Source organism: Chanodichthys erythropterus, chromosome 17, assembly GCF_024489055.1.
Source record: "Chanodichthys erythropterus isolate Z2021 chromosome 17, ASM2448905v1, whole genome shotgun sequence".
NCBI lineage: Eukaryota > Metazoa > Chordata > Actinopteri > Cypriniformes > Xenocyprididae > Chanodichthys > Chanodichthys erythropterus.
Genome location: NC_090237.1, coordinates 8,754,502 through 8,767,957, shown reverse-complemented (window position 1 = coordinate 8,767,957; position 13,456 = coordinate 8,754,502). Strand labels below are relative to the sequence as shown.

Below are 13,456 nucleotides of genomic sequence, written 5' to 3'. Positions count from 1 at the left end.
ATCATTTGCTCACCATTCTTTCATTCCAAACCTATAAAACCAAACTTTTCTGAAGAGACAAAATCGCTTAGTTTAGGCTTTTATTCACATACACATTGATCAGCGCACATACGTAGAGCAAATCAAATATAGGAAACTGAAACTCAAACATGCAAGAACCAGTGTCATACAAATACGTTTGGGCTTTTGTACTTGTGCACTAAGCAAGTACATTTAAGCTTCTGTTTTCAATATTTGATGTGTTCTATGTATGTGTATTTATCAAAGTTTAAATGAGGAAAAAAGCCTTATTCAAATCTATTTATCGTGTGTATAAAGCGATCATGTCTCTTCAGAAGACTTGGACAAAGACTATAGAATAACACAAGACGCGTCACTCGGATTATTATGAATGGGAGAAAGTGCAACGCGCAATATGGCGGAATAAGTCCCACCTTCTAAATAAGAGCCAATCACTGACTGGTAAAGTCACACGTCACTGCAGCGACCGTTAGAAGCTCCGGTTCCTTTAGAAACAGTCAGACGCGCTCCTCTGAAACGAGACACAAAAGATGTGCACTTAGGACTGTGCATGTGCATTAGCTTGATCCAGCCTGGAAAATACAGTTTTTTGTCATGATTTGAGCATTTAGAAACAAAATTTATGAGACAGTTGTTGTCTGATTTCATTGGTTATTTCAAATATGAAATTTAATCGAAAGCTTGGCATACAGCTTTGGAGAATTTGATGTTTCCCCATTCAAAGAGATAGGAGCTGCACTTGGATGCCCGAGAGGCATTTCAAAGATGGCCGCCTAGTGAAATGACTTGTTTTAAAGGGACTTTGACTTGGATTAAACTGCTTCATGTGGATTACTTTTAAAGGGATAGATCACCAAAAAATTAAAATTCTGTCATCATTTACTCACCCTTATGCTGTTCCAAACCTGTATCAATTTCTTTCTTCTGCTGAACACAAAAGAAGATATTTTGAAGGAAAGTATTCGAAACCAAACAGTTGATGGACCACATTTGACTACCATAGTATTTTTTTTTTCTCTACTATGGGTGCCATCAACTGCTTGGTTACCCATATTCTTTAAAATATCCTCTTTTGTATTCAACAGAATGTTTGACAAACTTTTATTTTTGGGTGAACTATCCCTTTAAGATGTCTTTATGAAATTTTTGAAGCCTTTTGGGTGAATAGTGTTTCAATGAAGAGACAAATCTCAGAAAAAAAAATGACAATTTCAATTTTTGGGTGAACTAATGTTCAGTGTAGTCTTGGCTAAGATTACAAATAGTCACATTTTATTAGTAGAAATTAGTGTAGTATTTTCCACTCAGCCAAATTATTACATTTTGATGAAAGTTTACACATGCAATTTTTTTTCCCCCTTGGGAATAGTTTGCAGTGATGATTTGTATACAAAATGACCAGGAAAGTGTTACACACACACACAAAAAAAAGGGTCAGATTTGATTTAAAAGTAGATTTTAAGATTGCGGTATTGTAAGAAATAAAATTCCAATACACTGATAACTAAATTCTCAAGTAAAATTACAAATTACAATGAATTAATTGACTATCTGAGTCATTGGCAGTGGTACAATGCAGCTGTACTGACAGATTATCATGCATCGTGTATCCTCTGACGGATCAGTAAAGATACGCACGCCTGTGTCATATTGCCGCTCAGTGCAGGTAGAGGGCAATGTGCCACTGAATCATTGTGACTCTGTCATTCTCTAGTACGCTACCCTTACAGTCGAACTACATAAATCTGACCCCGCTTTCACTGACCCTCTAGAGAGGAGGACACATTGATTGCCTCTTATTTAACAGACTGGCAACTGAAAGCTACGGGAAGCCTGTTATATTCATACGAAGTCTAAATAGCATGTATAATTTCATATCAGAGATGATTGGATAAACATAAATCTCTGCTAACAAATATTACAGTAATGTATATTGTGTCAATCCATCTAAATAGGAGAGTTTCCTAACTCCAAGAGTTTCTATTTGGTGTATGTGCTGTAGGATTTGTAATTTAAAATACTAAATACTTTTGCAAGACTTTGCTCAAGATCCCTGTGTTTATTGCCTTTGGGTAAAACAACTATACAAAATGCTGGACATGATTAGTCTGGTTAAATGTCCATGTGAACACATTGATTTAGCCCTGCTGGTGGACTCTCATTTGGGTCATGAGAATTTAGGACAAGTTCAATCAACAGAGCGTGATCAATTCAGCACCAGAGGGAAGCTCCACCAGTCAGACCGGCCAAGAGACTCCCCTGTTTCAGTCTAGAAAAGCTGCAGCCACATGATCTGAAAGATAAGTGATGATATTATACAGTCAGCACAAGACAGCTGAAGTTAAAGGAACAGTTATGCTGCCTTTTAATCATTTCCAGAGACAAGTTTGTAAGTTGTAATTATGTGTGGTCAAGTGATTTTGGACATATTGAGCAATTTCATAATTTCTCTCTGCCGCTTCCAGATGAAAATGTTTTTATCACAAGTACAACAAAATACTTTTTACTATTCTAGTATAATGTGCAAGTTTGGAAAGTAAACACTATTGTGCTTTCAAAATGCTGCTTTAGCATCAGTGGTATGGTTTTAAAGGCCCGTTCACACCAAGAACGATAACTATAAAGATAACAATAAAGATATAGTTCTAAAAATCGTTCTAAAAATAAAAGAATAGCAGTGTCCACACCACAGCTATAATGATAACAATAGGCTATAGAGAAATTATATCGTTGGGATCGATTTTTTTCCAGCTGTTAAATGATAATGATTGAGTTCTAACTTAAGGACTCGCGTATTTAAAAAGGCAGACGACATTGCAGAGAAGTTAATTGCTGAGGTCCAGAAAAGCCACAGTCAAAAAATGATATCATTATGTCAGGCTAGCAAACATAGTAACATAAAATTACCGCAGGTATCCAGCGCTAGTTTCGACAACATTGTCTTTCTTCCTTTGAAGTTGCAGTGAGAAAGACTAGGTGTTGTTTTTATTCCACTATATTGACTACGTCAGCAAAATTCATTGTTAGATTAGATCGATTACACTAGCTATTCACTCGAAACATAGCATGCTGAGGACATCTGCTGGTTAAAGCTGTGTAAATGCAACAAGATCAGCAAAAAACACTAAAAATAACTGCAGTGCATGAGCTTAGAATAAACAGACCGTTATTGTTCGTTGGTGTGGACGCAAATATAGTTATCATTATAGTTATCTTTCTTGGTGTGAACAGGCCTTAAGGCGGGACTTACTGTGAGTGTTTAGGAAACATGTTTGAAAACAATTTCGGTTTGTTCGGTTTGTTCCACTAACATTGCAGAAATTACACACTGCCTGTATCTTAAGCATGACCTAGAATTTACTTCTTGATTCTTCAACTCAAAGCACGAAAAATCCACTGGTAATTGCGATATTGTGGTGGCTTTCATGTACACGTAAACAGAACCAATAACAAATAGATAAATATAGAATATATGTAGCAGGGTTTCCCAAACGGGGGGAGTTGCCGGAAGTTTGTGAGTTGAAAAAAGTTAATAATTAAATCATAATAATGTAAAATTTATTTAAAAAATAAAACTTACTAAAAAGGTTAAATATTTTTATTTGTTTACCTACTTTTCATGTGATCATTAACTGACATCAGAATACAGTGAACATGCAAATGTGTTTCTAGATGATTAATATTAAGTAAATATTTTCGTTCACAGGAGGTTTGGCTGACAGAAAATGAATTAAGTAATCTCTGTAAAATAATACAGTATATAAGTAAGCAATAAGGTACTCGAGGCTGTGCTGTATCGTGAATAAATAAAAAAAAAACAGAGTGCTTGAAACCCGTTCAGCCGTGACTTATTCACGATACAGCACTAGCCTTGAGTACCTTATTGCTTTTATAAAACGGTTAACACACAAAATATGTATCAATGCAACTTTCATGAAGTAAACTTTTACTAAAAGCCTTCCTTCCACCGGAAAAAATAGTCCCTGACCATGATCAGCAACAGAAGTTACATTATTACGCCATTAGATGGCAGCAAATTATGAGTGTGTCAGTAGTGAAGACTTTTATATTGAAAAGACTGAATTGTTGTGAACACGGAACATGACGCAACTGAAAAATGCTTTGACTAGCGCTGTCAGTCACGGGAAAACCCCTTAACTGTTAAAAGGACGAGATAATACATCGGACATTTAAACTAATTTTTTATTGTGAACATAGGACTGACCTGAAGGAAAATGCTAAATCTGAATGCAGGTAATAAACTCTCTCACTCGATCTCTTTCTCACAACACTCTTCTACATAATACAGTAAGCTTCAATGAACAATATCAATTGAGAACAAACAGTTTACGTTGTTAAGAGTGGTTGATAAGGGTGTTGTGTAGTGATACACAGAAGCGTTGGGTGAAGCGGTCATAAACGTGTTTTATCGTGAATAAAACACAGCTATTGACCAATCAGAATCAAGGACAGGAACTAACCGTTTTATAAATATTGAATAAATAACAAATAACAAATAGATTTCAAAAGTATTTCTAAATGTATTATAAATGTTAAGAAAATGTCTTTCCTAAGAAAATAACCAAGAAAACAATAAAAAGAAATATAGCAAAAAACAAAGAGGCAGTATGTGTTTAAAAGTTTGGAAGGCGTTTTGTTACGTAAGTAGTATCTTGAGCAGTATCCAGCGCACTGATGTCATTCTTCATTACTATAGCATTAATAGGCTTATAGGAATATGTGCACGTACTCTGCTCTGTCCTCAGTAACTAATCTATCAGAATAACAAAACTACGTCTTATTTACATAAGCTATTTTACGAGTACAAATAGTGCCTGAGCACAGCTGAAGAACATTGCAAGAGTACAAACACAGACAACACAGACAACTGGCACTGCAGATGGGCGACTGAAAGTGTGTCATCACCATCTCCAGTCTAATCACCTCCGCCCGCGCTCCTCCTCTGTTTCTCTCTCCCCTCCCCTCCCTGTCTCTCTATCTTTCGCTCTCCATCCTCCCCTCGCTGTCTATGTTGTGGAAAGACAAAAAGTTGATTTGTTCCTCAGAGGCTGCAGCTCAGCACATCCAGCCAAATTCGCATGTCTCTCTGCGTCAGCGCGTGTTTCTGTAGGCGAGGACACATATGGTGATGAGACTGAGCACATGTGTTATTGTCGCCTCCTCCAAGTTAATCTCTGAAGAGGAGGTGTGGTTGCTTCCTCCTTTTCTTGGATCCCAATACTGAATATTCAACGGCATTTTGCCTCAAGCTTTTCACCGAACGTCAGTTTTGACTGTGAAACATCCTCCGGTGGTTCAGTTTTGATACTTTACCTGGGTTTTAGTCTTCTGCCATCTGTCTAAAATGAGTTTCAGCAGTGACATGGATGAGACGGAAGATGGGAGGTGAGTTTTTTCTATTTAAAGAATGAGCCTCACGGGAATAGGGTTATATGGATGTTTTGCTTCGTGATGTGAAATTTGAGTTTATTAAAAAAAATCACATAGGCCCTAAAAGCAGTGCATCTTACAGATTAGTAAGCAAGCTTATTCTGAAGGCTTGTGTTTGGCTAATACTCTTACAGGAAGTAACTGCATGAGCCTCCATATGGCTCAGATTAATAGATAAATTGATATACCAACTGAATAGATTAGCTGATACTTATCTGTTTATTATTAGATTTGTTTGTTGTTGTCGCTCTTTGTGGTTATCAAATGCAATGTAGGCTGGTTATGATGAACAGAAAACAAATTAATGACTGATTATGTCTGGTGTTCCTCTCCTGGAAGGGCATCATTACAGAGAACGCAGTGGACTGTCATGTCTCTACCTATCAGTTTCTCTTACTGGTGGCCTTAAAGGGCCACAGTTACACACATGATATGCAGAAGGCAAAATAGGTCATTATAATTGTATATGAGGTATCATAATTTCCACTAAAAAATCCCCACTTTCCCCTCCTTAGCCCGTCAAACAGATTAAAACCTAGTAAGCAACACTGTCATAAAGTAAAACTTGAGTCATGTATATCTTGAACTGTTAATTTTCTTAGAATTTTTTACATAATCTTTTGTTGGTCCGGAACAACATTCATGTCAAAATTATGACGCTACCAAAAAAACAAAAACGGTAAAAATATCTAAACATCCCTAAACCAAAATATAATTACCCCAGAAGCAAAATTGTTTACATTATTGAGATTTGTTTACAGAGAATCTATCTTGAAATTGTTTATTTTTTTTATTTAATACAATTTATTTTAAGGAAATTCTAATAAGAAGAAAAATAAACGTAAGAAAACAAATACTTTTCCTTTCTAGGTTAATTTATATTGCTCTATGGATATATTTATGACAAAAAAATTTAGTTTATGTTTCTTTGACTCGAATGTCATTCCAGGACCAACAAAAGATGTTGATCCAGGATCATGTCCTGCTGATTTTGCCAAGTAGGACGATCCTGGATCAACATTTTTTGTTGGTCCTAGAACAACATTCATGTCAACAAACATAGTCCTAACCCCAACTAATTTACCAACCCTTAAATTGTCAGGAACTAATAGGTTGATAAGCATGTCATTCAAGTCCCAAGCCCCGCCCTAAGACTAACCCTACAATCTGATTGGTTGATTCTGAATGTTGCTTCAGAACAAGCAACAATATTGACTCAGGAACACATCCCAGTTGGCCAAATCACAGTAATCGACTTGGTCAAGTGTTTCAAGTGTGAAAAAACACTTCATTAATTGACGAGTCGGCCATCGTGATTCGTGACTAATCACCAGTCCAAGTTTATTTGGGTGATGGATCAGCTGGACTAAGCTAGCTTGAGGCAGCGCTACAGGCAGATCTTTGTGTGATGAAAATATATTTTATGAACATTCAAAATGGTCAGAAATGCTTTGGAAAACCAAGGTGTTTCGATTTTATCTCAAGGTTGAATTATCTCACATGCTTGTCTGGACAGGTCAATATTGCATCAGTACAGTAGCTTCATCTCTTGGAACCTTTTGGGTGTCAATCTACCCGCTGTATGTTGGGTAATCTATGAGAGACTGTGTACTTGGTTGCCATTTTGTTGAAAAAGGAACCCCAGAGCTATTTTCAACGTCCTGCCCTTCACCCAAAATAAACAAATCAATAATTCAAGTGAAGACTCATGAAGACCTTTAGCCGTTCTTTCCTTGCATTACTGTCCTGTCTGCACATTCAATAAAAGCTTGTGTGTGTCATTTATTTGGGTTTTAAAATACTTTGTTGTCTTTAAGCTGCGATAAGAAAAAAGTACACCATTCCCAGGTTGATTTCCTGTAACGCCAGGTTCACATCCTCCATTTGCAGTGCTTATTTTTTTTCTGTGCCCTTCTGACACGTCAACTTCTGGCTTAACCAACAGCATTACATTGGGGTGTGACAACATTTTTGGCTAAAATATGGGTGAATCCCTTGGGAAACTTCCTTTCTGCAGTTCCTGTAAATCACACACTGTACGTTTTAATTTATAAGGGATGGAGGATTTGGATTGAAAACATTTTTGGCCAAAGTCAGCAATGAAATGAAAATTCACCCTATGGTCATATTGTAAACAATTCATCAATGTTTCATTTGATTAAATTAGTTTTGACATTGTAAACTTTTTTTGTCACAACTCCATTATCTGTTGTTCTCTCTGGTGAAGTATGCTAGACTTCTCCAGTCATTTAAGCCCAAAGATATACTTCAGTTTTGATGCATACAGCCAAAAGCATATCCTTTCGAGTTAACTCCATTTAGTTGTGTGCGCGAACACAGGTGGTCAACATATTCACACTAGAAAGATTAATCTTTGTCCAGTGGTCTGATGTTGTTGTTTTGTCTCTTCAGTTTCTTTTTCCAGTCAGGGATAGTCCAGAAAAAAACAAAAAATGGACCAGGACAGTTTTACCACCTTATGAATTAACAAATTAGTTCGAGGCACAAGTGTACTGAGTATGTACTGTGCAGATAATGAAATGTATGTACACATAACATATCGTCGGTGTAAAAACTATACTTTGTTCTTTATTCCAGTTAAACCCCACTACTGCAAGCTTGCATTCATCTGCCTCAAGTTATGTCAAAATCAAACCTAATTTTTTTTTCTTTTTCGATAATCTGCTTGCTACACTGGTATGTGCTGAAGAATACTGAAGAGAAAAATCTCGCTACTTATGTTTCATCACAAATTTTATAGGGGTTAATTCACCCAAAAATGAAAATGATCCCATAATTTACTCATCCTCAAGCCATTCTAGGTATACATGACAATCTTCTTTCAGCCAAAGACAATCTGAGTTAAAAATAAATCAAAATAAAACCAATGGAAATGAATGGTACCCGAGATTTTGAAGCCCAAAAAAGTGCATCCATCCATCATAAAAGTGTGCATTTGAGTGATGCATTTTTGTAAGAATAATATCCATATTTATAACTTTCTAAACTGGCATCTGATAACGGCCGTCCGCGCGTTCACGAGAGAGTCGAGTTCTGGCAGAAGGGTGACCTCTGACCTGATGTATGATGTACGATGTCATTCCGTTTTTTCCATTTTAATTTTTCTGGATTCCGTTTTTTTCCATTTTATTTATTTTTTGACTCCATTTGAATGGTTAAATAAAATTTTAGCAATCAAAAAGAGTGTCTAATTTATTGAAATAATGAATCTTGTCCAATTTACCAACAATTTAATAAAAGTTTAACAAAAAAATTACATTTTTTAGGGCCCTGCGTTGTATTCTTTCCCCTCAAATTTTCTTTTTGCCAAATTCTGTTTTCTGGATTCCATTTTAATGGTTTAATTCCATTTTAATAATCAAAAAGCATGTCTAATTAATTGAATTCTTAAAAACAACAATATTAATTGATTAAAAAATATATTTTTATGATTTTTTTTTTCTTCAGAAGTTCTGTTGTGTATTTACATTTTTCTGGCAATCAAATGAACGCATCCCATTTAATTTATCTTTTAATCATGAAATTAAACTTTTTGTCAAACAATGTGCTGCACAACAGAGCTTTACTGTTAAAATTAAAACATGAAGAAACACTGAGATTATTGTTTAAAATATATTTTAATAATTTATTATTAAATTAATTTATCCAATATGTAATATGTTTCTGTCAAGTTAAATCGAACTTTTATTTTGACGGTTTGCCTAGAGCTTTGAGTTTCTCTGTGTTTATGATGGTAGTTTTCTCAAACGAAGTGGTTAAATGCTGATGAAGTGACTTTCAGAGCAGCTCTGGAGATGAATTTGTGCGTTCATATAGTGAGGGGACAGGACGAAAACACTGCGAGTGTCATACGTGCTTCAGCGTACGTGCGCCTGCGCGATTGTGTGTGAGGCGGTGTGAGGTAAATGAAACTGAGCTTCTTCATCATTCATTTTAGAGGATGTATGCGTAAGCTTAGGTGAAAATTGATGAATGCAGAAGTGCATAGGATAGAGCAAAACAAAATAAGAAGTCTAAAATGAGATGTATTAAAGAAAAATGTTGGAGGATTTCGATATAAGAGGATCAGGTCAGAGGTCACCCTTCTGCCAGAACTTGACTCTCTCATGAATGCACAGATGGCCGTATGGATATAAATGCATCGCTTTGCTTCAGAAAGACTTTATTAACCCCCTGGAGCCATATGGATTACTTTTATGATGGATGGATGTGCTTTTTTGAGCTTTAAAATCTCATGTACCATTCACTTCCATTATAAAGCTTGGAGCCAGGATATTTTTAATATAACTCTGATTGTGTTTGGCTGAAAGAAGAAAGTCATATACGCCTAGAATGGCTTGAGGGTGAGAAAATAATGGGATGATTTTCATTTTTGGGAGAACTAACCCTTTAAGTAAGGCTGCTTACATCCAAAAGAGAGTTTGATGCCTTTCCTTCACCATGTACTGCTAATAAGAAGCTATCCCTAAAATAAACGGCACAGCAAGGGAAATATCCTTGCCAAATAATAATCATGTCTCTCATGTGAAAATCCTCTCAAGCCTCTTGAGGGAAAATGTGGTTTGGGAAAAGCCTCAGAAGCCCTTGTTGGTTAGGCAGAACGTCAATCGAGTGCATAAGACTCGTCTTGCTGATAGCAGTCTCTGATTCAGCTGTCTCGCTGCATTAGAGCCCACGGCTGTCTAACTCTTTAAAATCAACTTGCACACAGACATGCATTTTATAGGAGGATTGTTTTACTAGGACATTGGTTTAGTTTGTCTGCTGAGAACATTCAGCGGCTTATGTCAGTGAATTGTGATCGAAAACTCTCATACACGATTGAATCGACAGCATGTACTGCAAACCTGAATGACCCACATATTCACACTGGCTGTGAGTGTGAAATGGTCACTGTGTCAGTGTCTTTTGTATTGATGATATTAGCACAGGCCAGTTCCTCTTAGGATAAACATTAGGTCTGACCCCCTTTCCCCCCGTCATCTGCAAACACGATTACTCACGTCTGTATCTGACGTGTGTGGGTGTCATGTTTATGTGTGTGAGTGTAACCTCATTCTCAGCAGGTGTGATACGGTCTGTGGCTTCTTTAGACGAGCTGCGGCAGATGGCCGGAGAAACGAGTTGCTTTTGCTCCCTGGGTCAGATAATATTTGCAAACAGGGTTTATAAGGTCCTAGAACTGGGTCACTTGTGTGCAGCTCTGAATCTGTTCTCCATAAATATGTGTACAACTTATGTTGGACTGGGGTTTTATTTGATGAATTATAATGAAAATGTGATGAAGTTTTGATGAAATATGACATATCTAGGGCTGTCAAACGATTAATCGCGATTAATCGCGTATACAAAATAAAAGTTTGAGTTTGCATAATATATGTGGGTGTACTGGGAGTAATTATTATGTATATCTAAATACAAACAAATTAATGTATATATTTAAGAGAAATATGTTATGTACAAAATATTTTTATTTATATATAATATAAATTATATAAAAATAAAAAATAAATACATATACTTGTAAATATTTATATGTACTCAAATATATACATGAATGTGTTTGTATTTATATATACATAATAATTACAGTATACTCACATATATTAGGCAAACTCAAACTTTTATTTTGTATGCGGTTAATCGCGATTAATCGTTTGACAGTCCTAGACATAACTTTCAAAACTGCAAAAATGCAGTAAAAATTGTGAATATTGTTTCCTATTAATATATTTTAAAATGTAATTCATTCCTGTGATGCAAAGCTGAATTTTCTCCAGTCTTCAGTGTCACATGATTCATCAGAAATCATTCTAATATGCTGATTTGCTGCTCAAGATGCATTTCTTATTATTATCAGCGTTGAAAACAGATGTGCTGTTTAATATTTTTGTGAAACAGGTATATATATATATATATATATATATATATATATATATATATATATATATATATATATATATATATATATATATATATATATATATATATAAAATTTTTTTTTTTTTTTTTTAGAATTCTTTGATGACCAGAAAGTTCAAAGTTCAAAACAAATTAATCTGTTTTAGCCGAATACAAATATTTGAAAAAAAAAAAATTACTGACCCCAAACTTTTGAACACTACTGTATATTGAATTTAGAGATGCATGATATATTGGCAACATAGAGTAATTTATTTTATCAGTCAATATTAGATAAATAATTGTGCATTATTTCGTTTTACATTTAAGTGCTGTCATGAAACTTTAAACTTTTTATTTTTAATAATTTAATATTCATTCAGTTTTCATATGTACATTATAATGTTGTGACACCTAAATTCACTTTTAAATTATTTTTTAAAGTGTATTATTCATTTATTTAGACAGATTAGTATAAAACTGAATATTGGTTATTTATCAGTTATCGGCCATAATAATGAAAATAAATACAGATTTATTTTATTGGTCCAAGTATTTATTTTGGGCCATTTATAATTGCTTTGTCCTGCTTGTCATGAAAATTCACCAAAATTTAATGTCAGTCCAAACTTGTATGACATTTTTTCTTCCATTGAACATAAAATAAGTGTCACATACTGCTTTGAGACTTGGGTTGAAGGTCCAAACACAGCTTTATTGAGGGTAATCCAGAATCGTAATATATAACAGGCATAGGGTTAAACACAGGACAAACAATCCAGATAACAACAGAATCCAAGACACAGGGAAACAAGCAGAAGATCAAAACTGACACATGGAACTAGCAGTCAGAAATGCAGTTTAACACATACAAGACTTCGCAAAGAGTGATTGAAAACACAGGGCTTATAAAGGCAGAGTTAACAAGGTAATGAGACACAGGTGGAAGTAATCAGAACATGATTAGTCCAGGCAATGGGTTATGGGAAATGGTGAGATAAAGCAGATGGAAGGAATGCCCTCTGGTGGCTATCATAGGCACTCCGGCTGGCAGGTGTGACAATAAGATATTTTGAGGAATATCTGAGCTTCTGTTTTCCATAGAATGAAAGCATATTGTGATCAGAGGCTTTCAACCTCAAAAAAAAAAAAAAAAAAGTATAATTTTAAAAAATGACCTTTTATGGAGCTTGATAGACCCTGATCACCATTCATTTTCATTGAGCAGCATGAATATTCTTCGAAAATTCTCCTTTTGTGTTCTACAGATGTTTGAATCAGTTTAAAATATAAGAGGATAAGTAAATAATAAGGACAGAATAAAAGATTACAGACTTTTCAAATTTAGTTGGTTTCCGATAATCCCTGCTGAAATGAATTATGACTATTTTCCAACCTATCCTCTCAGTTCCAGTTAAGAGGCCTGAGCACAGCCTACCGTAAGAGACAGGAGTGCCATGCTACAATTACTCCCTTTTCAAAAGCATCCAAAAAGCCTCCATTACACTGTCCACCCACAGTGTCTCTGAAATGAGTGCAGGCAGCTTCTGCGGTTCGATTCCTTGCACTGAGAGCATTGATTTTAGCAATAATGAGACAAAAGCTAAACCTGCTCCTCCGCCTCCATACTGTAGTGAGAGTCATACTGCAGCCTTTGCCTCATCAGTATCTCAGTACAGTTTTGAGATGCTGCAGGAGAGCTTAAGATGGTCTTTTGTAGATTTTGAGCCTGTTGCTGAGGAGCCCTTTTTGATTTGTTATTTACATGTGATGATATAGGGCTCATGCTCACTGAAGCGTTCAAAGTGAGTTTTTAGCCCCTTCACTGCACTTTTTTTTCTCTTTCATTTTCTTTCCCATTTACACCGTTTCTTTCTTTCTACCCATTAGGAATAGTTCACCCAGAAATGAGAATCCATTCATTATTCTCATTCTCCTTCAAGTTTCAAAAAGGACATAAAAGCATAATAAAAATAGCATAAAAGTGGTCCATTCAACTCATGCAGTGTATTCCGAGTCTTCTGAAGCCATACCTTTTCAGTGTGAGTATGCTATGATTCTA

General features: G+C 35.4%; 1 protein-coding gene across 3 annotated transcripts in view; it reads left to right on the top strand.

Annotated features, from left to right (window-relative positions):
• The window catches only part of numbl (NUMB like endocytic adaptor protein), a 63,041-nt gene that overhangs the window by 26,486 nt on the left and 23,099 nt on the right, over positions 1 to 13,456 (top strand). The window contains exons 1-2 of one of the 3 annotated variants that reach the window (XM_067365685.1): positions 5,024 to 5,427; positions 13,285 to 13,436. The exons of 1 other annotated variant lie outside the window; for it this stretch is intronic. Coding sequence is in view for 1 of the 2 variants with exons in the window: in XM_067365683.1 (XP_067221784.1) it covers positions 5,387 to 5,427 (41 nt within the window). In the remaining variant the exon portion in view is untranslated. Of the gene's footprint in view, positions 1 to 5,023; positions 5,428 to 13,284; positions 13,437 to 13,456 lie in introns of those variants that run through there. One more of the 3 variants, XM_067365683.1, reaches the window with a different exon arrangement.